We start from the raw sequence: 26339 nt of genomic DNA, 5'->3' as shown, positions 1-26339 counted from the left end.
TTTCTAATGTAGGTATCCTGACTCCTCTGGGTATGGTACAGGTCAGTATAGAATTTTTCCGCTTCTTTTACTATATCTTTGAGATTGCTGATGATCTTACCCTGCTTATCTTTCAGTGCATAAATCTTGGTTTGTCCTATGACAAGTTTCCTTCGCACTGATTTCAGGCTGCGACAATTTTTTACAGCTTCCTCAGTCTTTCTCACATTATCATTTCGAATATCACTTATTTTCACCTTGTTCATCAGTTTTGACAGTTCCGCGAATTCTATCTTATCTCTTGAGTTGGACACTTTCATTCTTTGTAATTTCTTTATTAGGTCCTTTGTTATTTGAGAGATCTTTCCTACTGGTTGCCTTGGTGCCTCGCCTCCCACTTCAACTGCTGCCTCTGAATTCAGCCTAGTTACAGTTTCATTCATTACATCTATGCCATCTTTATCTCTCTGTTCTAACGCTGCATGCTTGTTTGAAAGTACCAGACTGAATACGTCTGCTTTTACCCTTACTGCCTCTAGGTTGGCCTGTTTCTTCTTGACCAATTTTACTCTTTCTCTCTTCAAATTGAGGTGAATCCTAGCCCTCACTAACCTATGATCACTGCACTTTACCCTACTTACATCCTGCACAATGCTGGGATCAGCAGAAAATATCAATATGAGTCATATATATATATATATACATACATATATATATATATATATATATATATATATATATATATATATATATATATATGTATATATATATATATATATATATATATATATATATATATATATATATATATATATATATATATATATATATATATATATATATATATATATATATAAGTCGATATCATTTCTTGTTTCACCATTAGGGCTTTTCCAGGTCTACTTTTGGTTGCTACGCTTCCTGAAAAAGGTGTTCATTATTCTCAGCTTATTCCTTTCTGCGGATTCTACCAGCACCTTTTCTCTAGCGTTCCTAGAATCGACGCCGTAGTTGCCAATTCCTTGTTCACCAGCCTGCCTTTTCCACACTTTTGCATTGAAGTCGCCCATTACTACAGTATACTGAGTTTGCACTTTTCTCATCGCTAATTCAACAACTTCATAAAGCAGATCTACTTCATCATCGTCGTGACTGGATGTTGGAGCGTAAGCTTTTACTACCTTTAATCTATACCTCTTATTAAGATTGATGATGACTACAGCTACTGTATCATTAATGCTGTAGAATTCGTCAATGTTGCCCGCTATGTCCATATGGATTAGGAATCCTACACCATATTGCTTCTTACCTGGGAGACCTTTATAGCAGAGGACATGCCCGGTATTCAGCAATGTATAAGACTCACCAGTTATTCTAATCTCACTAAGGCCGATGATATCCCAAACAATGTCTGATAGTTCCTCAAAGAGTCCTGCTAAGTTAGCCTCACTCGAGAGCGTTCGAGTGTTAAACGTTGCAAGGGTCAGTTTCCATTGGCGGCCTGTCCGGACCCAGAGATTCTTAGCACCCTCTGCAGCGTTACAGGTCCGACGGCCGCCTTGGTCAAGTGCTCCACAGCTGCTGGGGACCGAGGGCCATTGGGTAATTGAGTGATTCATATGGTAGGGAGTCGCCGAATACTGCACCAGGGAGGCCAATTCCTGTTCTGGTGAGGGAGCACTTTGTTGAAGCTTAGTGGGCCTTCTTAATTTGGTTGTACTTGAATTAGCATAGCCCCACTCGCTCTCAGCATCTTTTGCTGGTGACAGGCGTCACTTCGTGCCTGCAGATATCTTCAGGTTAATGTGTATTTATTTATTGCTGTGTCTTACCAGTACTCACCTACGGGGCAGAAATCTGGAGACTTACTAAAAGTGTTCTACTTAAATTGAGGACGACACAACGAGCTATGGAAAGAAGAATGATGGCTGTAACGTTAAGGCATAAGAAAAGAGCAGATTGGGTGAGGGAACAAACGCGAGTTAATGATATCTTAGTTGAAATCAAGAAAAAGAAATGGGGCATGGGCAGGACATGTAATGAGCATGGAAGATAACCGATGGTCATTAAGGGTTACGGACTGGATTCCAAGGGAAGGGAAGCGTAGCAGGGGGCGGCAGGAAGTTAGGTGGGCGGATTTGATTAAGAAGTTTGCAGGGACGACATGGCCACAATTAGTACATGACCGGGGTTGTTGGAGAAGTATGGGAAAGGCCTTTGCTCTGCAGTGGGCGTAACCAGGCTGATGATGATGACGATGATGATGATGATGATTTATTGCCTTTATCAGAAATTTTCGCTCACAGCTAACAGATGCCGACAACGCCGACACCGGATTTTAACTGGCCCAGCGAGAAACAAAGACAAATAGCCATATTCACGACTCAGGCTGACGAGTACACCACTGGAACTCGACGAAGTACTTTTCGGGTGGTCATAAGCATAGCAAGAGAGGGGACTAGCTGGTGGGAGGCATTATGCATGATTCAGCGAACTTCTCAGATAATAATTTCCAGGGTTTCACTTTCAAAAACTACGATACGATTAAGAGGCGTGCCGCAGTGGCAGACTCCAGATTAACTTTGAACAGGCATGGGAAGACCTTTGCAGATGGCGCCAAAGGGTCGGGAAAAGGCTCTTCAGCTTTAGGGAGGCGCCACCGAGCTGCCGAAACACGCCCGTTGGAAGTCATGCGAGTCGTGTGTGTGAGTGCGTGTGTGTACTAGCAGCGCCTACTCTTTGTTCGGACGCTCACCCCTTCTCCCCGTCTGCGGACGCGACAAGCTAGCACCTGGTGCTTGCAGGTGCGCGCATGAGACGGTTATACCCATTTATGGTCCGATCTTGCATCTGCGTTCCTGATTAGACCAAACCGTGCTAGGGTGACCTAGAATACTAGAAGGGTGAAGCTTTTCTGGACAGCTACTGTGCTGCTTTACCGCACCTGCGGGCTTTCTCGACTGTGGAAGCTGCGCCAAAGCGACGGGCGTCTGCTATGCACTTGATATTTGGTCGCTATTAGGTAACATTGCTATAATTAAGCTCCTATAATACACTATGTACCTACAAGATAATACTGCAGCTACTCACTACACGAAGAACGTGTTTGTGTGCTGTAGATACAGGGACTTTGTATATTTCCTTCTATGCTTGCATGTTTGTCACCGCAATGATGCGCACTTACAGGGCTGTTTCTGGTACACATTTCAGCGCGCACTTCATTGTGAGCAGGGGTATTTAGTTAAGTGTGACATGACGAATGTAAACGTGCTGCTAAATAGAATAAGCACGAGGTGACGCCGATAGCCAGGAGAATGAAGCAGATATAAACGGCTTGTTCATGCTAACGCTTTGCGCCTTTCATTTACTTTCTTTTATTTCATGTGTTGCATTTGCTTTACAAGACCGCCTCCCGCACTCTGCTCTTTCCTTCTTAGAATGAAAGTAAATTTAGCAATTTAATCTGTATGCTGGCCGGTTTGTACATAGCAACTATACTTGCTGATCAATTAATACGTCGCAGTAATTACATGATGAAATGAGACAACTTATAAGGGTGTAAACTTTTTTTTGCAGTGCATCAAGGGTGTTAATGCAAACACACATAACGTAGTCATGCACAATAAATGCTTGCTAGTTTACGTAACAATCCTACATTAGGCAATAAATTACGCTTATCCCACTGGCGGGCCATTTGCATATGACAGCATGAGACAAGGTACATGTTGATGATTTATGAGAGGACTCACGGATTATATAACAAGGCGGTTGTAACAGTTAAACTTTCACATAATAATTGCGTAAACGGCTGGGCCAGTAACAGTTATATATTCATTTCAATCTAGAAAACAATAAATTTGTGTATAAATGGAAAATTTCCTAGAAGGATGAGGGGCCGGACAAATGCAGATGACGCAGGAGCAAGATTCAATGCTTCTGGCGGGTTATCCGGGTGTCTCCGCGTCATATCACCTCTAGACCTCACTCCTTCCTCTCTTCATTGACCTATCACACGTAAAGCAAAGCCGCTCCACCTTTTTGGTCATACGACATAATCTTAGTAATGTCATCTCCGCATTACATCATCACTTCCAGTCTCCTAACCTTTCTCACTTCTCATATTGAGCTATCATATGGCGTAATGTAATCCCCATTGCACCACCTCTCCTGATGTTTGTTTACTTTCTTCTATTCACTCATTCTGCAGCTACGCGCCTCCGCCAGATTGCCAGGCATTACATCATCGCATCAATACAGAGCCAATGATGATTTCAAGATGATGCAGGTGGTGCAAAGCCAGACGATGTGGCTTGATCGAAAGGCTGATAGAAGGCAACCAGTCCAGTGCAGAACCGGATCACGCCGAACGCATGTCTAAAAAAATGATTAAAGGCTCATTTTTTATATTTGCAGCTATGAAATATTTTTTATATTTGCAGCTAGGAAGTTTGTTCTGAAAACAAAGTGTGAACACTGTCGCAATATTCTACTAACCATGAAAGAATACGTCAGCCAGCTGAGTGCAGCTTATTACACATGTCTAGCTGCGGGACAAGGGAGGCTTGCTATACCCGTCTGCCCATCTCTTTATATTTATCATAGATTTTGAGGACTTTTTTACAAGGCGTTTCAGTTTCATCACGAAAGCGTGATTCATGGTCGTTATTGAACTCATCAGGAAAAAGTGGGAAGTTGCAGTCGGGTGCCCCATTCACAGCACTGACTTGCAGCTGAAATTATTGCTTTCTATGTAACTACTCGTCTCCATTTAATTGCGAAGTCTTTGAAACGCGCGAACGCTATAACCACCGTGAATTTTCAAGCTATCTGAAGTTAAGCTGCCGTACATGAGGCTGGATTACTTGAATCTGCTTTAAACATTCTCATCTGCTGCACTTTTTATGGTGAAGCAATCCCAGCACATCGGATGAACATTCTTTATTGACGTACAGTGATCAGTGTACAGTACGTACAGAAAGACACAAAGTCGATGCATGACTGACCCTAGCATACTCCGAAATGTCCACTCTGTGCCTGTTGATAATGAATATTTGTTGTCTCATGTTGTATTTTTGTCAGGCACGGAACATAGGAGATCTCTATATTTATCTCTATTATTTATCTAGAGCAAGTTTGAATTCCTGAACAATTTTCTAAGGTATATGAAATAACACTTTTACGTGTGTACATTGCTTGCCGTATTTTTGATACAGCAGTTATTTAATTTATACAGGCTAGTATACCTATGCCTCTAATTTAATTTTATCTGGATATCAGTAAAGTCTCTTTCCATGGTACACCTTTTGTCTCTAATGTCTGTATTTAATACAAGCTTCCCACAAGCACGGCGAAGCTCGTTGCTGCACGCTATCTCTGAAGCGAAATAAGCTAACATGATTACGGTGCTACGGCCCTCTCCGCTCTTTATCTCGTTTCCCTTAAGCTCTCTTTCAGTGCTCTTTGGATAATAAAGTGCTAGTTGAGGCTAATAAATTGTCGAATGAAGACATTTGGATATGGCTGTAAACCACCGGGAACCATGACTGGAAAGCTCGTAGTGGTGAGCGAAGCTGTAACTGCATCAATGTACTGCAGTTGACTGCAAGAGCAATTTAATTTTTTTCGTTACTCTTAATTATTGCATGCATCACCCTTTTGCCCAGTTACCGATGCAAATAACTTTGTTTTCTTTCTCTCCTTGTGCATGCAACTTCATTTTGCACTTTTCTACGCACGTACAGCTCCCACATTACCGTTTCCGAACTCTAGTACCGGAACTAGGCCACGCTGATGCCGTTCGACACATGATTTTTCCATTATCTTGCTGCTCCAGCACTAAGTCAATGCTTAAAGATGGGTAAGTTTCATGCCGTACCGCACCATTGAAGCTAAATAGCCTCCAAGTGTCTTGCGTAGAAACTGAATGCAACAAAACTACAGCGCGTAGCAGACGCCCCTGGCTTTCCAGTTGCTTCCCAAGCGCAGAAAGCCCACAGGTCCGGCACAGCAGCGGCGGGGCGCGGCAGTTCCCCACAAAAGCCTCACGGGGGAGCCGGCGTTTTGGACACAGTCCCACTATACTAGGCAACCGTGCTCGTGTTCTAGACCACCCTGTCAACATGCCTGTCAATCTCCACCTGGCTCCTATTGGTCGAGTTGCCGCTCTTTTCGATGCCAGCGCCAAGGAGCCGTTCAGTTATGGCCCTTTCGGGCGGGTGATACTTCAGGAAAGTGGCCGCGCACATGGTTGTTTACGTTGTCATGGCAACAAGAACAGCATCCACGCGGCACCTCCTCTCCAAAGCAGCTTTTTTTAAATTATTATAGCAACTTGTCTGGCTCACTACCCGCTTCCCCCCTTCCCCTCCCCATGTCGCATGCGCAGTTTTTTGTTGTTGTTGTTGTTGCCGTGCCCGCAGCGCGTTCTTTATGCACGTGCGCTATGCCACACAATAGATTTTTTTTTACTCAAGTACACTGAATGGATGGCACACCACGCGCGTGTACACAAATAACACCAATGCAACCTTCAAAGCATAAACACGCATTGGAATTGTTTGTTCCAGACTCCAGTGCTGTGAAGACAGAACCCCATACGGGATATAAAGAGCGCGCTGCTCTGTCGATAAGAACTCTGCTTCTACCTTTTGTAGGTGCTGGTATACACTCTGTTGCTCGATGTTCGCTCCCCCGTAGCGATATATTAAACCACTTTGTTTTACGTTGTCTTGTTGTCTACGTGCCGTTCCCTCCTCGGTGATTGACGAGTGGCAAGCTCCGAGGGAACGCTGTTGAAGTTGGTGGCCGCTTAAGTCATGAAGTTATTGAAATAGGAAGCGTTAGTAATGGAAGGACTAAGTTCATTCCGTTCTCTAATTGTTTTAAGGAAATATGAATGTTTAAAGAAATTTGACTTAAAGGTGTATTCATTATTTATTCTGGAGTGCTTGTAGCGTGTTGACCTAGAACAATTGAAAGAACTTCGTACGGATTGTGGGGATGCGCGACTCTCACGCGTCCCCTGATATGTTGTTTTCCCGCATAGCTCCCGTCTCCTGCAATCCGGCTTCACCGCGTGGCCTGCGTGATGCCCGCGGCAGTCGGTCTGGTTGAAGCGCAGTACGAGAGATGGCGCGAGTGTTGCGCTGCTAACGCCACCTAACGGCGAGGTTAATTGGGCGCAAAGAGGAGAAGGCTCTTGCTCTTTGGCTGCGGTTCGGCGAGCACTGCGGACCTACCACGCGTGCACCGATCCATGCTTCTGCGAGACCGTCTCGCGTGGATGGATGGATGGATGGATGTTATGAGCGTCCCCTTTGGAACGGGGCGGTGGGTTGCGCTACCAAGCTTTTGCTATTATACTGCCTAATGTCCTACCTACGTTAAACAATGAAAAAAGAAAGAAAACACTATGAATTACCACGCCCAAATTTTCTGATCCCCTATTGCTAACTGTGCTTTTGTACGTCTGTTTTTCTTTTTCGTTTCCCTACTTTTCAATCCACTAATCCTCCAATCGCCTCTTACTAATGCCTATTGCGGACATGTTTACTTTTCCACTGCTCCCGTTGAACCCAAGGGCTTCAAGGAGGCCAGACGTGCCTAAATCGCCCACTGGGTAAACGTCTTCACATTCTAATAAAACATGCTCCATAGTTTCCCTACCTTTACCGCAGCAAGCACATGCTTCTTGTTCCTTCTTATACTGTATCTCACATTAGAGGTGCATGTTCGAAGGCATCTCAATCTCGCTTCGAAAAGTAATGAGCTTCCCTTTGAGTTATCCTAAATGGTTTCTCTCCTGATTTCGTTTTTTCCTCTTAAGTAGTTACTCATGGCAGGTTTCCTGTCCATTGCCGCCACCCATGAGATTATTTCAGCATCTCTGACTTTCCGCTCGACCGTCTTTGTTGCTGTGTTGCCCACCATACAGGCCACATACTTGCTGGTAAGCTTCCTAGTTCTTTTCCTCCACTGTGAATCAATGTTTTTCCTGTACAGATACCTGAAAACTCTCCCAGCCAATTTACTTTCTTCCATATTCCTCAGGCGTTCTTCATACTCAATTTTCGTGCGAGCTTCCCTCACTTCAAAACTAGTCCAGCCCATATCACCCTGCACAGCTTCATTTGTAGTCTTCCCGTTAGCGCCCAATGCGAGGCGATCCACTGACCTTTGGTTCCCATCGAGTCCTGATTGTACCCCTGATTTAAAGCAAACAACCGCATTTCCAAAAGTAAGTCCTGGAACCATTATACCTTTCCACATACCTCGGAGGACCTCGTACCTATTGTATCCCCATAACACTCTGTGCTTCATTATGGCTGCATTTCTCTTCCCCTTCACTGTTATTGTTTTTTCCTGTGTTTTCATATATCTATTGCCCTCGTTTATCCATATACCAAGGTATTTATATTCTGTTACCCGAGGTATTTCCTGGCCCTGTATCTCCACTGTCTGTTTACTGTTTTCATTGAATACCATAACACCTGATTTTCTAACACTAAACTTAAAACCTAAATTGTTGCCTTCCTGTCCAAAGATATTAGCCAGACGTTACAAATAACTGCTTGTTAGCTAACAACACAATCTCATCCGCATAAAATAAACCTGGGAGCTGCTGCTCTACTACTGTACCCGCCTGTTTGTATGAGAGATTAAACCCGATATTACTTCCTTCTAGCACCCTCTCCATCCTCACCATGTACATCATAAACAGCAGCGGGGATAAAGGGCACCCCTGCCTCAGTCCCTTGTTGATATGAACTTTCTCCGCGCTCCTCATCCCTTCCCATTCAACGCATACAGTATTTTCTAGGTAAATCTCTCTCAAAAGCTGTAGACAATCGTTACCTAAGCCTTCGCCTTCCAGAATATCCCACAAAATGTTGCGGTCTACGTTGTCGTATGCTCCTGTAATGTCCAAAAAGGCCACATACACGGTCTACTTTCTGCTTTTGATATTTCAATACACTGAGTAAGAACAAACAAGTTATTATCCAAGCGCCTACATATTCTAAAGCCATTCTGAAGCTCTCCCAAAATGCCATTATTCTCTGCCCATGCTTGAAGCTTTGATTGCCTGCATTGCTAGCCTGTATATTATCGATGTAATGGTCAACGGTCTATACGAGTGAATTCTATCTTTCTCCCCCTTGTCTTTATCAATTAAATTCATTCTACTTTGTCACCAACTGTGTGGTATTCGTCTATCTTTTAACGTTTGTTCCACTGCTTTCACCAGAGCTTCCTTACTTTTTGGTCCTAGTTCATTAATCAGCCTAACGGGAACCTCATCTAGCCCTGTGGCTGTGCGCTTAGCAATTTTCTCTTCCGCTTTCTTCTAGATGAAATTTCTCAGCACCAGCTCCTTTTCCACTTGGGTCACTTTCATGCTCTTTTTTTCTTCAAATACAACCTCGTCATTGCCTTGGAAAGATTCGGCTGCTATTTTTCGGATGTCATTTATCGCCGCTACTCCTTCCAGTCTGTCATCATCTTCGTCTAGAATATGTTGCCGTATTGTTGTTGATTTCCTGCCTAATAATTTTATGTGGTTCCAAAATATTCTAGGTGCGGCCTTCTTTTTCTCACGTATTTCTGACAACCAACGTTCACTTTCACCTTTTAATTTTGCTTGCACCAGTATTTGAACCATTGACTTTTTCTCCCGGTATATTTCCCACTTACTGATTACTTCATCCTGTGGCAACTGCGCCTTCTTTGCCTGCCTGTGCTCTCGAGATGCTTTCTGTCGTTCGGCGATCGCTTCTCGTATCTTCTTGTTCCACCAGCTTTTCGGTTTCTTTTTTCCTTTCCAACGAACATGTTGTTTCTCTTTCCGTATTTCTGTCGTTATTACACTTAGAAGCTCATCATATCCCCACTCCTTACTTGGCCACTTGCCAAATTCTTCTTCAACTCTAGTGACTATATTTGCTATTTGTTCAGCCTTCAAATTTGGACTGGCCATTTTGCGCTCCTTTCTCTCTTTCCTAACTACATATCCCATTTTTAAAATGATGCGTTCACGGTCACTCCCTATGCTGCTATACCCTTCCTCATCAATGACAATTTCTCTCAACTTATCATGAATTCCTTCTCTCATCGGACAGTAATCAATGTTCGATTGCCGGTTTCCCACTTCCCACGTGATCTGCCCTTCACACTTAGGCCCCGTATTATGATAACAAGGTTATGTTGCTCACAAAGGTCTAGCATTGACTTCCCTTTGTAGTCGGTATAGCCATCTAAATCCTGCATGTGGGCATTCATGACACCTAATAGGACAATTTCAGCACCGTTCCCGAAACCCTTAATATCAGGGCTTATGCATTCCACTATCTCTCTATTCTTCTCTGTGCAATTATTTCCAGTCCACAAATACGTAACGCCCAGCCAAGTTCTTTTTTCCCACTCATTGTACCTAAAAACCAAAGATACTCTTGACATTTTGAATTTACTCTTTTCCATTTGGCTCCCTGATGGATGAGCATTCCGACTCCCCCTCCCTTTCTTTCTGACTTAGTTCTGTTGAACCCTTCGCAAACATAATTCTCAATAACTGGCGGCTCTTCTGAATCTCTAAGGTGCGTTTCTGTAACAGCATACACCCCTATATTTGTTCTCTATTTAACTGCTCCTCAATCTCTGCCCACTTTTCCTTTCTTCTGCCGCCCTGCATGTTTATGTAGCCTATTGCATTGCGAGCTCTCTTTCTTGCTTTCCTCCTTTTCTTGCTATCGACGGCGATGCTCTTCTGAGGTTCCCCTAGGGGACCTTCTTCATTACTATCTGCTCTGGCCTCCTGAGCGCCCGCGGGGCCTCAAAAAAAGCAACAGCGCGACCACCAATTCGCCAGCCCAGTTCTTGTGCCAGCGTGTAATTGAAGTGGATCCCGTCTCGTTTAAAACCACCACACCTTCTCATTTCCCTGTTTACTTCGACCACCTTGAAGTGTTTCTCTCGGCTCATTTTCCATATTGCCTCATTAGCAGCCATTACGGCTCTTTGTACGTGACTGTCACATACAGACACCTCCGGCACCGTGCACACCACGATCTGCACCCGAGGGGATAGCTCGCGCAAGTTGTCCACCCCCTTCGCCAAGCGCTGGGATAGTCCTGTCGCTTTCCTGTTCAGGACGTCATTTAGCCCACCTGCTACCATGACAAGGTTGCGCACGTGGGCATTTTCCGTGAGCTTTTCTTTTGCTCGCTCCATGAAAGGACCCAGTGCCCGCCCTGGAAATGTCCCTACCGCCACTCTTTTATCGCATTTCACCCTCTCCACAATTGCTTTTGAGCAACTAGCCATGTTTGAGTCGCCGGCGATAATCACCCTTTCACTCTCTCCTACCTCTCCCAGCCTCCCTTTGTCCTTTTCCGTGTGATTCGAACTCGACAAGGGCCACTGTCCCCTGGGCTCCTGCTTTTTCCGCGCGGCGCCTTCGAGGTAGCTGCCGCTCTTTCCAGCTAACCCTTCATCACGCTGCCCGAATTCTACGTACCCTGGTCACACTCCCTCGCCTGTCGCGTCGGAGGTCTGCGTTCCATTGTCACGCACATTCTCGTTCATAATGGCGGCCCTGTTCAGCTTTTCATCGCCTGCTTCAAGTCTCTTTTCAACTAACTTCCATGCATCAAGCTCCCTGTCGAGCTCATTCTTGAGCTCTTGCACCTGTTTGACAAGCTCTTCCTGGAAAGCATCCATTTTCTGCAGTCTAGTGTCAACATCACATTGTGTGCCGGTTGGTTCGATGCCCTCTCCAATCTCATCCGTATCCTTATCTGCCTTGAGGGACCCCCCGCGCACTGCCTGCAGCTTTCCCGGCTTTCTCGCCATGTATAGCACGGCTTTTTGCAAATGCTATAATAATGCTACTACTGATGCAAATACTGCTATACTATACCACTATATTAATGCATAGCACGTGCCTTTTAGCAAGAACCGATACGCACAGGATCCAAATCCTCAAAATGTCGCAAAGCAACTCTCAGCACTGTTTCCAAAGCAATCAATGCCGCGGAGACCGAAGGTATGACACGCTCTCGCACGCGCTGAGCCACGCGGCCACGCTCTCACTTTCTAACCAAAAACATGCACAGTAAAACCACTTAATAGCTATTAATCTTGCCACCTCCAAGCTACCATTTAAAGACTACAAACACTCAACGTCCCAATCGGCTGCACGTGTTGAAGCACATGGCGCGAAAGGACGCTCTAACAATCCTGCAAAACCAAATGTGCACGAAACACATCCGCCTAACCGAAATACGAGACAAAAAAAGAAAGAAAAAGAAAAAGCACTCAATTACTATATAAAGGCAAAAAATCTGCAAATCAAAAACAGAAGCAAGCTCAAAGCATGCACAAAAACTTATGATTTCGTCGCCGCCACGGAGCCCCGAAAAGCACGTCCATTCGCCACAAAAACCAAACCAAACCTTCGCGTGGCCTCCTTCGAACGCGCCACCATTCGCGTGACCGTACGCGCGAACGACCAGGCGTTGGTATCCAGCATGGGGCGAACATATTCTCTCGTTATCCGGTCGCGGTGAGTCGGACTTCCAGATTTGTCGCGCACCCATCGGCATGTTTTGCAGATAGCAACTAGGCTGGCAGGCATTGATCTATGAAAGGTGCAATAAATGCCCTTGTGATTGTTTGCACTACTGTGTTGTCGTTCCTTTGTCCCAAGAGCACAGGAGGAGGACCCCACAGGATGTGTCAATGGTTTTGTCACCACGAATAAATTGAAACAAAAACTTTAGTCATGCTAGTTTTACCCATATTGCAGTGTTAACAAACCGGCTGTTTATAATAATTCAGTCGAATCCGCTAACTTGTACTTATTATAAATGAACCTTATATCCTTCCCCTGCACCCAATCCTATGAGTTCTTTTGTGTACGTAAATCAAACAATACATGCGTACTCCAGCACTGGTCGAACAAGCATTTTGTACGCCAGCAGATTTGTATCTGCTGGCGCAAAATGAAGGCATTTTCTCAGAAAGATGAGTCGCTTTGGTGCTCAGTGTGTACATTGATCTCCACTTGAGGTTATGTTGTTAACATGGGTTTCCCATCGGAGAGCGCGTGTTAAAGTGACACCTAAATATTTACCCTGAAATACACAAGTGAGAGGTGTGTCACTAATAATGTAAGTAAAATCAGATATCTATTTCTTTCTATTTTCTGTTAGCATTACTTATCTTTGGGCATTTAGAGTCATCTGCCACTCCTGACACCACGAAAAGGTAGAATTTTGTAATGGTGATCATCACTGCATCAATTTTGCGGTACGAAAAACAATTGTCAGCGAATAGGTGGATGTTACCATGTAATCACGAAGAAAAATTGTTTATGTATATTAAAAATAAAACTGGGCCCAAAACAGTGCCTTCTCACACTCCAGATGTAATAGGTGCTAAACTGGAAGCTTCGTTTGAATATACACGAATTGTGAGCAGCGGAGGGCAGTCACTCACATTCACTTGCACTCATTTAAAAGACGTGAGTGCAAGTGCGAGTGAGTGCCAGTGATTATGAGTGGAGGTGAGTGCGAGTGAGTGTGTGCGGAGGTGAGTGCAAGTGATTGTGAGTGGGTGTGAGCGGAGGTAAGTGCCAGTGAGTGTGAGCGCAGGTAAGAGCGAGTGAGTGGAGGTGGGTGCGAGTGAGGGCCAGTGGAGATAAGTGAGTGGAGGTGAGTATGAGTGAGTGTGAGCGGAGGTGAGTACGAGTGAGTGTGAGTGGAGGTAAGTGCGAGAGAAGGTAAGTGCGAGCGAGTGAGTGTGAGTGGAGGTGAGTGCGAGTGAGGGCCAATGAGTGCGAGTGGAGATCAGTGAGAGTGGAGGTGAGTATGAGTGAGCGTGAGCGGAGGTGAGTGCCAGTGAGTGTGAGTGGAGGTAAATGCCAGTGAGTGCGAGCGGAGGTGAGTGCCAGTGATTGTGAGTGGAGGTGAGTGCCAGTGAGTGTGAGCGGAGGTGAGTTAGTGTGAGTGGAAGTCAGTGCGAGTGCAAATGAGTGCAAGTGATTGTTAGTGGAGGCGAGTGCCAGTGAATGTGAGCGGAGGTAAGTGCGAGCGAGTGAGTGGAGGTGAGTGCGAGAGGAGATAAGCGAGAGCGCAAGTGAGTGTGAGTGGATGTGAGTATGAGTGAGTGTGAGCGGAGGTGAGTGTGAGTACGAGTGAGTGTTAGCGTAGGTGAGTGCGAGTGTGAGCGGAGGTAAGTGCGAGCGAGTGTGAGTGGAGGTAAGTGCGAGCCAGTGGAGATAAGTGAGTTTAAGTGGAGGTGAGTACGAGTGAGTGTGAGCGGAGGTCGGTGCCAGTGCTAGTGAGTGTGAGCGGAGGTGAGTGCCAGTGATTGTGAGTGGAGGTGAGTGCCAGTGAGTGTGAGCGGAGGTGAGTGCGAGTGAGTGTGAGTGGAGGTCAGTGCGAGTGCAAATGAGTGCCAGTGAGTGTGAGCGGAGGTGAGTACTAGTGAGTGTGAGCGGAGGTAAGTGCGAGCGAGTGCCAGTGAGTGTGAGCGGAGGTGAGTGCCAGTGAGTGTGAGTGGAGGTAAGTGCGAGTGCAAGTGAGTGTGAGTGGAGGTCAGTGCGAGTGCAAATGAGTGCCAGTGAGTGTGAGCAGAGGTGAGTTCCAGTGAGTGAGCGGAGGCAAGTGCGAGTGAGTGTGAGCGGAGGTAAGTGCAAGTGCGAGCGAGTGCCAGTGAGTGTGAGCGGAGGTGAGTGCAAGTGCGAGTGAGTGCCAGTGATTGTGAGTGGAGGTGAGTGCCAGTGAGTGAGCGGAGGTGAGTGCGAGCGAGTGAGTGTGAGTGGAGGTGAGTGCGAGTGAGGGCCAGTGTGGAGATAAGTGAGAGCGCGAGTGAGTATGAGTGGAGGTGAGTATGAGTGAGTGCCAGTGAGTGTGAGCGGAAGTGAGTGAGTGTGAGTGGAGGTAAGTGCGAGTGTAAGTGAATGTGAGTGGAGGTGAGTGTGAGTGGAGGTCAGTGCGAGTGCAAGTGAGTGCCAGTGAGTGTGAGCGGAGGTGAGTGCAAGTGAGTGCCAGTGATTGTGTGAATGGACGTGAGTGCGAGTGAGTCGCAGTGAGTGAGTGCGAGCAAGAGTGGGCGCTTGTGAGTGTGAGTGGAGGTGAGCGTGTACGTGAGTGCGGGGTCTGTAAAAATTATGGTGAGTGAGTGTGAGTGAGTATCCTCCTACACTGCCAGCCTATGAGTATGCCCAAGGGAACAAAGTGCTCTCCGGTGCAAGCATTATCTTGCTATGCTGTTTGCATCAGGAATGCACATGCCCCACCAGTTATTTGCAGTCCTGCTTACATAAGCTGGTATGATAAAAGGTTTAGGCTAAGATGTTTCATCTGCAACAAGCTGTGCAGATTTTCTTAGCATCACTGAAACCTACGAATAGACCAAGGAATAAAGATTTAAAAAAAGAAAATTTATGAGCATGTGGAATGTACTGTCATAAAAAAAGAAGCAGAAGTGATAATTGCAAATACTTATCTGCGTGTCCTTGCTAAGACAAAGGAAGGATGTGTGCACTTCTGAGGCAAACAGCGTAACAGGTGCCATTTGAATTTGAGATTGCTTTGTATGCTCAAGTACGCTATCAGTGGTCTCACCACTTCTCATCACTATAAGGCATTGACATGCCGTACAGTTGATGCTTGCATGTTCTGGTTTAAAAATTCCACATGTGAAAGTTATGAAGTTGAGAGTAAACAATGATGGTTGGCCTACATGTAGAAGAGATTGGGTGCACATGCAGAACTTACTAAGCGGCACTACCACTGGACGTGCGGCACTGCTTTTGTTTTTGTGCTGAAAGTAGGATCACATGACACCACGTCACTTTGGTGGCACTCTTGTGGCATGCTGTGAGTCATTTTTTTGCATGCTTTGGAAGGCATGTTAGTAGCACAACATCTTTTTTAATCAGGAATGTTGTCTGCTGTCAACAATCGCTGACTGCTGTATTAGCAGCAGAAGGGGTTTTTTGAGCCTTGGAACGCGCTACATTCTAGCATAACTAAGCTCCTGGGTTATGCAGTCGATCCCACTTGTTCTGGTCAGTGTTAGTGTATCTTGTTGAAAAATGCATTGTGCTGCACTAATTATAAGTAGCCTAAGTTGCTGTTTGCCATGGTGAACATGTTACGTTACATATCCGTGGTCAGGGCATCACACACTTATCTTTTTGTCAGACCTCTGTGCACATGGCGCACAGGCTACAGATGTTCTAAATGGTGTTTGGCACTTCGAAAAAGGCATGCCTTGTTATTTATTGACAAACCTAATAAGGAGTGCTTACGATGGTGTGTAGGTGCCAACACCATATAAAATTAGGCCATTTCCGCGGTTTTGAGTAAAAATGTGGCAAATACATGTCAGCATTGCAGTTTCATAATATTACATTTCGTTCTTCTTTATGTTCGCTGTGCCAAAAGCCAGAAACTACACTGAATCTCATTCTTTGTGTTGAAAAATGTCAATAACACATGATTTTCTATTGCCTTCCACTGCCTACCTGACCAAAGTTTCTTGAAATATTTTCGAACTATTTAAGTTGGGGCTACAAATAAGAAAAACATAGATGTTCACATCATATTATGATGCAGATAGAAAAGAGTATGCAACCGTAGATGGGCAAATACAGTCGACTTTCATTAATACCACCCTGACAAGACCAACAAAATTGTTCAAATTATCTGGCAGGTCGAATGAACAAGAGGTGAAAAAAGAGATACCGAAAGAGACTGCTGATTCATTGGCAGTATTTGACTCTATTCTAAAATGCCCCTGAATGTAATGTGTGTCTACTTTTTATTGGTTGAAAGCTGAAGACTAACACAGAAATGACATTAGGGCTCCTAAACCAAGTAGAAATCGAATGTGCACCCAATATTTCAGCAAGAAAAACGTAGCATGCTTGCACTTCTGGCAATAGAAAAAAGGTGAAACCAGCGCACTTGAACCTCACAATATTAAATTTTATTTACCCAATGTCTATCGACATCACTCTCGGACAGCACTTTGACACCATCATGTTATGGATGAAAATTTATTTTGTCGTCATCCATGGTCGCCATCTTGCAATGGCAATGGTGATGACACTGGCTAGATGTGGCTCTGATGGTTGAATGCTGCACTGTTTTGGCTTTAGTTTCATATTGCACCAGCCCAAGCACTTTACAGACAAATTTTCTTGGAAGAAAAGGCGCACTTTAGAACTGGGTAAATTCCGTAATAATTATTCATAACCAATCGTTTTCGCTTAAAAATCTTTATGGGTAGACTGAAAATAAGCGTTTTTGACGGGATATGATGTGTGTTTGATGCATTCCTACCTCAACGGATGCTGCCGCTGGGGGAGTCGCCAACTGCAGTGAGGCGCATGCGTGATGACCAGCCAAGCTTAAATTATTCAGCGAAGGCTAATTTCAGGATCCAAATAACAAAATTTAGGCGCCATAGAAATGCATGGGCACCAGCCGGGACCTTCAGTTCAGATCAAATTAACCGAAAAATCAAATTATATGGAGTTGGGTTAATGGAAGTCTATGGTGCAATGATCTGACTGAACAATGAACTATGTTCGGTGAAAAATCTTACCGGCAAAGAGCTTCTGAACATCGTCGAAGATATATTCTTTCATATTCAAGCCAGCTTGAAACTTGCTCGGTATACTGTGATACTGCACACTACCTGTTGCGTGAGACAGTTGCATGAGCTGCACTCAAATGTGTCATCGTTGAGGGCCAAGAGTCCCATAATCTTGTGCATATGTCTGCTTTCTTTAAAAGTATGCCACCAGGTTTTGACAACCACTGGTTCTGGAGAAGCTAGTACATGTGTCGATTTCCATAGAGGAGTTTCTGTGTAGGTGTTGTACACAGCAAAGTGTCACAAGAGGGCACAGAAAAATACAAGATTTCAGCATACAGCACATTAAAACTGTCTCATTGAAATACCTCTGGCATAAAAAGTAGTTTCCGCAACTGGCCAAAACTGTACGCTCATGTGATGGAAAGGCCATGCATGTTCTTCCATGACCCAGCACCGTCAAAGCAGACATTGCGCACACGGTCTAAATTTCCACCCTACTTGGGAGTTGGCAGTGGATGTCACCACGGTATGTCCTCGCACCCAATATGTGTACATTGACAATCACACAATGAGAGAATAGACAGAAGGAGGAAGAGTGCCAGTGAAAGTCCCAACACAGCTATGCACCCATTAATTAAACAAAAATTCTCTGTTTATTACTTAATAAGGTAATTTGTTTCCTTGATTTAGCTTTCTGCCAAGTGAGCCTCACTTCCAAACAACAAAGATAAAAAATAACTTAGTGAAAGACACGCAGGCCAGTTCATTTATTTGGCTAGCCCAAAATGTGTAACATCTCTCAAAAATGCTACTTCTAAGTGCTGTCACTCAGAAGGTAAACAACCGCTTTGTAGAGTTCAGAGCAGTGGATGTAAGTAGTATGAATTCGTGATTTACTTTATTAGAACAGCCTGCAAGAATATCTGCAATTTGATTCAAAGCAAAACGTGGCGACAAGAGTTAATATATCACAACACAACATTAGTAATATTAGTGCGCGAAGGTTTCTGTAATGTGCCGCCATGGCATCAGCAAGGAATGAAATTACAGGTAGCAACACCGGAATTATTCTCAAATCATACAAATTCAGAAACTTTCTTTAAAACTCTGATCCAATGTGCCACTGTTTTGCAAGTGGAAGGCAGGCAGGTAAAGCCGCCATGTATTTGAATTACACGCATCTTCCCTAAGCCTTCTTTACATTTATGAGTCTGCTCAGTTATTATGACAGATTGGAATGGTATCTGCAAAAATCTCTTTCCTGTCAAGCCGTTTTGCTGCTTCTCTGTGTGAAATAGAACAGGCACAAAGAGCACATGAACATAAATAAATGAACAGCAATGCGAGTGCAATTTCTTTGGCACCATCAACTCACCCAGCTCACAATATTAATGTTCCTTTGTTTTCTGCATGGCAAATGATGGCACTAATCTACTTAGTGTATTAACTTAATTACCTGGGTGCCGAATTTTCAAATGCCAGCATTCTGTAATTGCCTATCTGTCAGTCAAATCAGGCAAGTACTAATGCCAAACTCATTATTGTTCAATGTGAGCTGTGAAATGTGACTGCTAAAGCCAGCACTAAATAGAATCTTTGCAGCACATCAATTAATACTCATTCATCAAGATTTTGCACTTCTGCTCTATGCAGCACATGTCCACGGACTTATAATACCCTCAAAAAATGGTCTGACTGTATGCTTTAGTTGCACGCCCACAGATGTGCTCTTCATATACATTTTACTGTTATATTCCGTAAACATTGTGACAGCAAATATTTTATTCACGTAACAATATCTGCAGGTAATAAAGAGTTCATCCACAAACTTCACATCATTTGCGAATTGCCGGGTTACTGGAGATGCATGCATAAGTGCCAGGGTTCGTATCGCCACCTGGCGGTGCAGAGCTCAGCCAAACACAGAGCCATTATTGCAGCAACCAAGTGTACTGCACTTCGCTGCTGGCGTAAATTTTTGGCAGGAGTGTAATCGTGAGCATGTCGCCTTTTCTTAACTTTTTTTTTACAAGAACACTCCTGTAGCAATAAAATGTGTCCATAAGACAATGTGATTAGACAAAGTGTTGCACGGTGTCTCTACCAGCATTGTTGCTACCATGCGCCTCTCTGGTAACCTACCAAACCACAAACAGTAAGAAGTTAATGGACAAGCCAAAGCTCTCTCTAGTAGTGTGCCAACGTTGTTGGTGTGCTGCTGCAAGCGACCAATGCTCCAAAGGGAGGACCACAGACCTGTGCCACTCTGGTGGGTCCGCAGGGGCGGGTCCAGCTGCCCGTTGGGAAGCAGGCCATTCTCCAGGCACGACAGAAAAGCCAGCAGGTGTCCTCCCCGGGGAAAGTGCATGGGTGGACGTTGCACTCCATCCTGCCCCACCAGTACCAGGGTGCCCCCAGAGTCACCTGCTGCCCCAACAGCAAGAGCCACCTCTCCTGAAGCTACTTCATAATTGCAGTTGCAAAAGCGAAAACCAAATGATTAAGTTCGCAGGCATCACTTTTGCTCTTTACTGCTACCGCAGGTTATTATCTTGTTGCTCAGTTAGTCATTAAAATATGCCTCTGTTTACCTTCATCGACACTTCACCACTAGCACCAGTACAAGCACTGAATTCGTGCTTTCTGTTGCCTTTTTTACGCATTACTTGTATGTGAGTTGACAGCACAGTTAACCAACTTTAATGCCTTCTGTTAATTTTATGCACTTTATGGACACTTTATACAGTTGAACCTCTACGTAATGAACGCCGATATAAGTAATTACTGAGTAGAACAAAGTAAATCAACAGTTTTTCTCGCTCACATCTGAGTGTGCAAGTTTATTTTTATAACTAATATCATATTAAGATATTTTTGTGTTGCATGCAGTTTCACAATGGGGTTCGCCTGTATTGGAAAAATTACGTCTTTCAACGCAAGAAATGTAAGCATGAACACTGCACTAAACTAAAGAATCATCTCTTATTGAGCATAAAATGATGACATTTTGGCATTCGGCATCATTGGCAGCAGCGACGGCACAGTGAACACCTACTAAGCGCGTTTTTCTGCTTGTTAAGCTTTCGATGCTGGCCACCTGACATCGCGACACGTGCAAGAACAACAACGTCCCCTGAGTCATCAAAATACCTGCGACCCTAGCGGCCCTGCGACCCTAGCGGCTGAGGTGAACACTAGAGTTTTTCGCTACTTAAAGCATGGAAGCTTCGACAGGCGGCATCATTGGCAGCAGCGACGACACAGTGAACACCTATTAAGCGCAGTCTTGTGCTGGTGCAGGTCAGTAATTGTGTGCTTGAGCACTTTATCTTTGGTTTTGTTGCTTTGCTGTCGCTGCTGCCACATATATTCCGTGCCTTGTGTACAGTGTAGTTTTACGAAGGTTCTGTTTTCTTGCATGCGTTTTTGAAGGCTGTTTTCACTATGCCCACTTGTGCTGAGCTCGCGAAAAGAATCAATGAACTCGAATCAAAATTACGAAATGGGATCGTTAAATTTTAAGAAGACATAGCTGACAAGCTAATGGTAAAACTTAAGGCTGCTGGCATAGATTTTGGTGGAATGAAAGAGAAGATCCGCAACCTGGTGTCGAGCGTTAAATTTCTCAATGACATGGCTAAAAAACTGCGCTCAGAAAACGCCTTGCTTGTTAATGAAAACAAAGAGCTGAAGCTGCAAAACACCTCACTCACTACTGAATGCCAAGAAATCAAGTTGGAAAACAGTACTCTCTCTCACAAACTGTCTGATTTAGAGCAGTATTCAAGGATAAATAACGTCGAGATTAAAGGCATTCCGTGCACCCACGGTGAATATTGCAACCTAATCATTCAGACAATCGGAGATAAAATTGGCTGTCCTGTCTCGCCCATCGATCTGGAAGTCGTTCACTGCGTTTAAACCAAAGATGAAAACAAAAAAAAACGTGATCGGCCGGTTCTAGTCTCGAACAAAGAAAGCAGACTTTGTCAGCAAGGCGCGAAAAGCGAAGCTTTGCCTCAGTGACATCGGCTTCTCTGGACCAGTTCAGTACACTAAAGTGTATGTCAACGATCACTTGACATCGCAGCACAAAACACTATTATCTAAAGCCCTGTCATTAAAGAAGGCTAAGAAATAGAATTTCCTCTAGACAGATAACTGCCAGATTAAAGCCTGCAAGAGCATTGGCAGTAAGGTGTTTTGCATTGCTAATGAATCTGACTTGGCTGTATTTACTTAATACAGCACCGTACCTTAGGAAACTTTTCAGAAACCCTCGCTAATAACAAAAACAAACATGTCTGCGTATTCTTTAACTAGCCAATTAAATAAACTAAAAACTAATAGTTCATGCTCGGCCGTTCATTTTACCACACCAATTTGCGGAAACACTATGAAGACATTAATTCCCTTTTGTCTATGCTCTCTTTCCAATTTACCATCATTAGCTTTACTGAGACTTGGCTCTGCGATGACGACAAAAACTTATTTTCCTTCCCTTCCTACTCAGCCGAATACTGTCATAGACAAACTAGCAGTCATGGTGGTGTGGCCGTTTACGTATGATCAGATTCTACCTATAAACGTCGTCATGACCTTGACTTAAAGCTAACAAACTGTGGATCTGTTTGGTTAGAATTCAATCATCCTTTTCTTCAGGCTGATAACAGAAACTTTATTTTTGGTTGCATTTACAAATCACCATCTTCATCTTACGTTTACTTTTGTTCCGCCCTCAATCAATACCTAGAGAAACTATCATTTGAAAACAAGAATGTAGTTATTATGGGCGATATTAATATAAACCTTCTGGATGAAACTTCATCTACCTCTTTCCTTTATAGCAACTGTTTTCAGAGTTACGGTTTTGAATGTTTGGTAACGCTACCTACTCGTTGTAATAAGATAAATGAGGGCACACTACTAGATCATGCACTAAGCAACATGACGTCACCGCCAGAGGCTGGTATCCTTGATGTCGACATAACAGACCATTACTCTATCTTTGGTTTCCTCAACTCAGAGCCGCAGTCACCCCCTATTTCATACTTCAGCTACGTACTGAACAAAGATGCCTTTTTGGAATCTGTGACAAAAACTGACTGGTCTGCTGTCCTTGAAAATAATGATCCGCAAGAAGCCTTTTCTCAGTTCTCAGCAATTTTGTTATCATTAATCGATTCACATACCGTCAAGAAAAAATGCAAGAAAATCCTCTCCCTTTCTCAAAGCCCTTGGTTAAATGCTAGCATACTAGCCAATATGCGGAAACATGACAACTTATATAAAAAAACTAAAAGGCAACCTTTCAATGTCGCCCTCTCTGCACGATACAAAAAGTTTGCAACGCACTCAACAGCAAAATAAGGAATGCAAGGAAGAGCTACTATGAGCACAAACTTGGTCAGTCTGGCAGCAACTCAAGACGAAAGTGGCAAGTTTTAAATTCCTTTTTGCGCCGAAATTAACAACTCTCATTTATCGATACCATCACAAACGATCACATTACATATGATCAACCATTTCAGATAGCAAGAGCGTTCAGTGATGCGTTTTTTCCGGACAAACCAGTCATCAGTAGCCATTCTTTGTCACCGAATCGTGTGGAGCATTCATTTTTTTTTTTACCAACAACTCCCCATGAGGTTCTTGATGTCATTCGCAAGCTGAAAGCAACCAGTGCCGGTCCTAATAATATTCATCCTAGTAACATAAAACCAGTTGCTCATGTCATATGTGATGTTTTATGTTTTATTATCAATTTAATATTCAGGACCGGCATTTTTCCATCTGAACTGAAACGAGCAAAGGTAATTCCAGTTTTTAAGAGAGGCGATCGTTCGTTACTAACAAATTACCGCCAAATATGTATACTGCCATTCCTTAGTAAAGTGATTGAAAAGTTGACTGTTACTCGATTAACCAATTACCTGTCTAAATTTAATATTCTTTCCAATTCTCAGTACGGTTTCCGTCCTGGCTATTCGACCGACCTTGCTTTTATCTCCCTAACGGATCGCTTAAAGGAAGCTATTGATAAAGGGTATTTTGCTGGTTCAGTTTTTATTGATCTTACGAAAGCTTTTGACACTATTAACCATCACATCTTGTTTTTAAAGTTGGAAGCTCTAGGCATAACTGGACCAGCACTAATGTTACTACGAATCTATCTGCAGGATAGACATAACATATTTAAAATTTGTAATGTTTTTTCCGAAGCTAAGGTTACTAACCTAGGGGTAACAGGGTTCTATTCTCGGACCTTTATTATTATTAATTTACATTAATTATCTGCCTGACTGTCTAACATCCTCACACTGTGTATTGTACGCCGACGACACAACCATTATTAACTACGATAAAAATATTTCGTCCTTGGCTACTAAACTCAATAATGACTTGGCTAAGGTTACAGACTGGTGTATAAATAATAATCTTGTTATTAATCCCTCGAAAACCAAGTTTATTGCATTTGATTCACCCCAGAAACCATCTTGTTCAGTTCCATTGCTGAATCTTGGTTCCCATTTTTAGCCCCTTCTAGCACTCATTGCTCATCCTTAGGTGTAGAACTAGACTCTAACCTCAAGTTTCATTATCATATGCCTCGAATATTAAAAAGAAAGTTGCTTATGGCATTCGGTTACTGATTAGAGCCCGCCAATTCTTTAACTGTTCTACACTTGTCTCGCTATATTACGCTTTTATACACTCACACATTAACTACTCGTTAATATATTGGGGAAATACATATAATAATCACCTCAGTTCGCTTGAAACTTTACAAAACCAAGCAATTAGAATAGTCACCTCTAGTCCCTGTAATACCAGCGCCCTCCCATTACTACACTCTAATAACATTCCGTCTGTCAAAGAAACTGTGTTGTATAATTTGGGTATATTTATTTTCAAGTTATTGAATAATCAAGTGCCTAAAAGTATAATTCTTAAAACATGCCCGATAAAGGCTAATGTCACTAGATTTGCTTTACACAATAATATCATTTTACCTCAGGTGCGCACCAACTATGGCAAACAATCTGTTCATTTTGCAGTTTCTTCATTTTGGAATTCCATACCACATTGCGTCAAAATTTCGCATTCAACATCCATATTTAAAAAAACATCTGACGAATTTTCTTCTAACAGAAAATATTTAACATTAACTATTTTCTTTTCTTTCTCTTTTTTCTTCACCCTTATTACTTCAAACATTCCGCTGTTCTGATACCTTTCTTTTTTATTATTGGCATGTGCATTTCGAAGTTTTTTGTTGTTGTTGTTGTTTCTATAGTTGCATTTATGGTCATGTATATTTGAAATTCTTTTTTTTTTTTTGTATTGCATGTTTGGGCAAAATGTCTTTTCTGCTAATGTTAAATTCGTTTAGTTCATTTAGTTTCGCCGCATTTGCTCCTTGCAATCGTATAATTTCGTTCGTTAGATTTCTTGTAACTTGTTTTGCATTCTCCAGTACTTGCTTTATTCCATGTTTGCTTATATATGATTTTAATGTAGTTCTATTCGTTGCTTTAGAAAACGCATATTTATAAATAACAGGAGGTCCCGATACAGTCATTGACTATGGGACCTCCTTCTGTATATTATTTTCTATAACCTGTAATCTATAATGAATAAAATCAATTTCGATTTCACGGATTATAACACTGAACTTGCTCAAGATTGTATGTGTAACCAAGCACAAGTAGTCGGCAGTGTTTGGCCACTTGTGTTCAGTGTGCAACCACGGTGTGGATGCAGAGCGATTTCAAACACAGATGTTGATGTTATCTAGTGCTGGCTTCCTCCAACTCATAAAAAAATGCTCAATATGCCCGCAAATCAGCATTTTGACGTACCAAACACAGCAAACAAAAAATAATGCATTGCGGGGTGAAGCATCCAACAAACAGTTCAACCTACTACCACCGCTGGCAACCTTTCACAGACGGTCCGAGAGAACAGACCCTCTGCGTGTGAAAGAGGCCTCACCTTGCTGGTGACAGTGCAGATACACAATGTCCTCCATGTTGACACTCAGGGCATACTCCCAGTAGATGCTGGAAGAGGGGTGATCAATTAATGCAGATTGAGAGCCTTCGAAATAGTAACCTTAAATGATTTTCTTATGTCCTACCCATACCAATTATGATGGGTTGTCGATAAATGGGTGACAGACAAATAAATTTATTCCAAGGTGCCACAGACTGTACTGAAGGAAAGCTTACGTGGCTGGATTCCTTGTACATCTTATAATAAGTTCTCATAATCAAACAAATAAATGCTGATTTATTGTACACTGAGACACATTAAATTTTAATAAAAATAATTTCCTACATGTTCTCAATGCATTTATTGGCTGAAGCGAGAAATAAAATACTATGTTTTCACCTTTGCTGCCACTGGTGGCACCAGTGGTGTGCAAATTTTGAGTGGAGATCAGCCATTGGTTTAGCAGGAATAGTCATGTATACCTGATGCTCTTATTAATGCAACAACGTGTCACACTAAATGATATGATCAAGACTTCATTAGCTGGTACAAAACTGTGCAAACACACACCTGAAGTAGCATATTCAATTGGGCTGGTTGGTACATATCTCAGCTTGAAGGTAACAGCGCTAAAGACAGGACGATGACAAGTGACAAGCATGGCGCTGACTAACAACCAACTTTTATTGCATGTCGACATCAATATTATACTGATCACTATAGCTACACCACAATGAAGTAATGTATTTATCCAGCAC

The 26339-nt window shown here is 43.2% G+C and overlaps 1 protein-coding gene across 4 annotated transcripts in view; it reads right to left on the bottom strand.

The window, feature by feature from the left end:
* Positions 1 to 26339, bottom strand: part of LOC142576702 (small G protein signaling modulator 1-like) — a 272548-nt gene that overhangs the window by 154803 nt on the left and 91406 nt on the right. For 3 of the 4 annotated variants that reach the window (XM_075686949.1, XM_075686950.1, XM_075686947.1), the window contains exons 8-9: positions 25582 to 25649; positions 19843 to 20013 (exon numbers count right to left, since the gene is read on the bottom strand). In XM_075686949.1, the coding sequence (XP_075543064.1) occupies positions 19843 to 20013; positions 25582 to 25649 (239 nt within the window). The remainder of the gene's footprint in view (positions 1 to 19842; positions 20014 to 25581; positions 25650 to 26339) is intronic. The other variant, XM_075686948.1, reaches the window with a different exon arrangement.

The sequence above is a fragment of the Dermacentor variabilis genome, chromosome 3 (genome assembly GCF_050947875.1).
Source record: "Dermacentor variabilis isolate Ectoservices chromosome 3, ASM5094787v1, whole genome shotgun sequence".
NCBI lineage: Eukaryota > Metazoa > Arthropoda > Arachnida > Ixodida > Ixodidae > Dermacentor > Dermacentor variabilis.
Note: the sequence above shows the minus strand (reverse complement) of the source record. Positions and strands in the feature narration are given on the sequence as shown.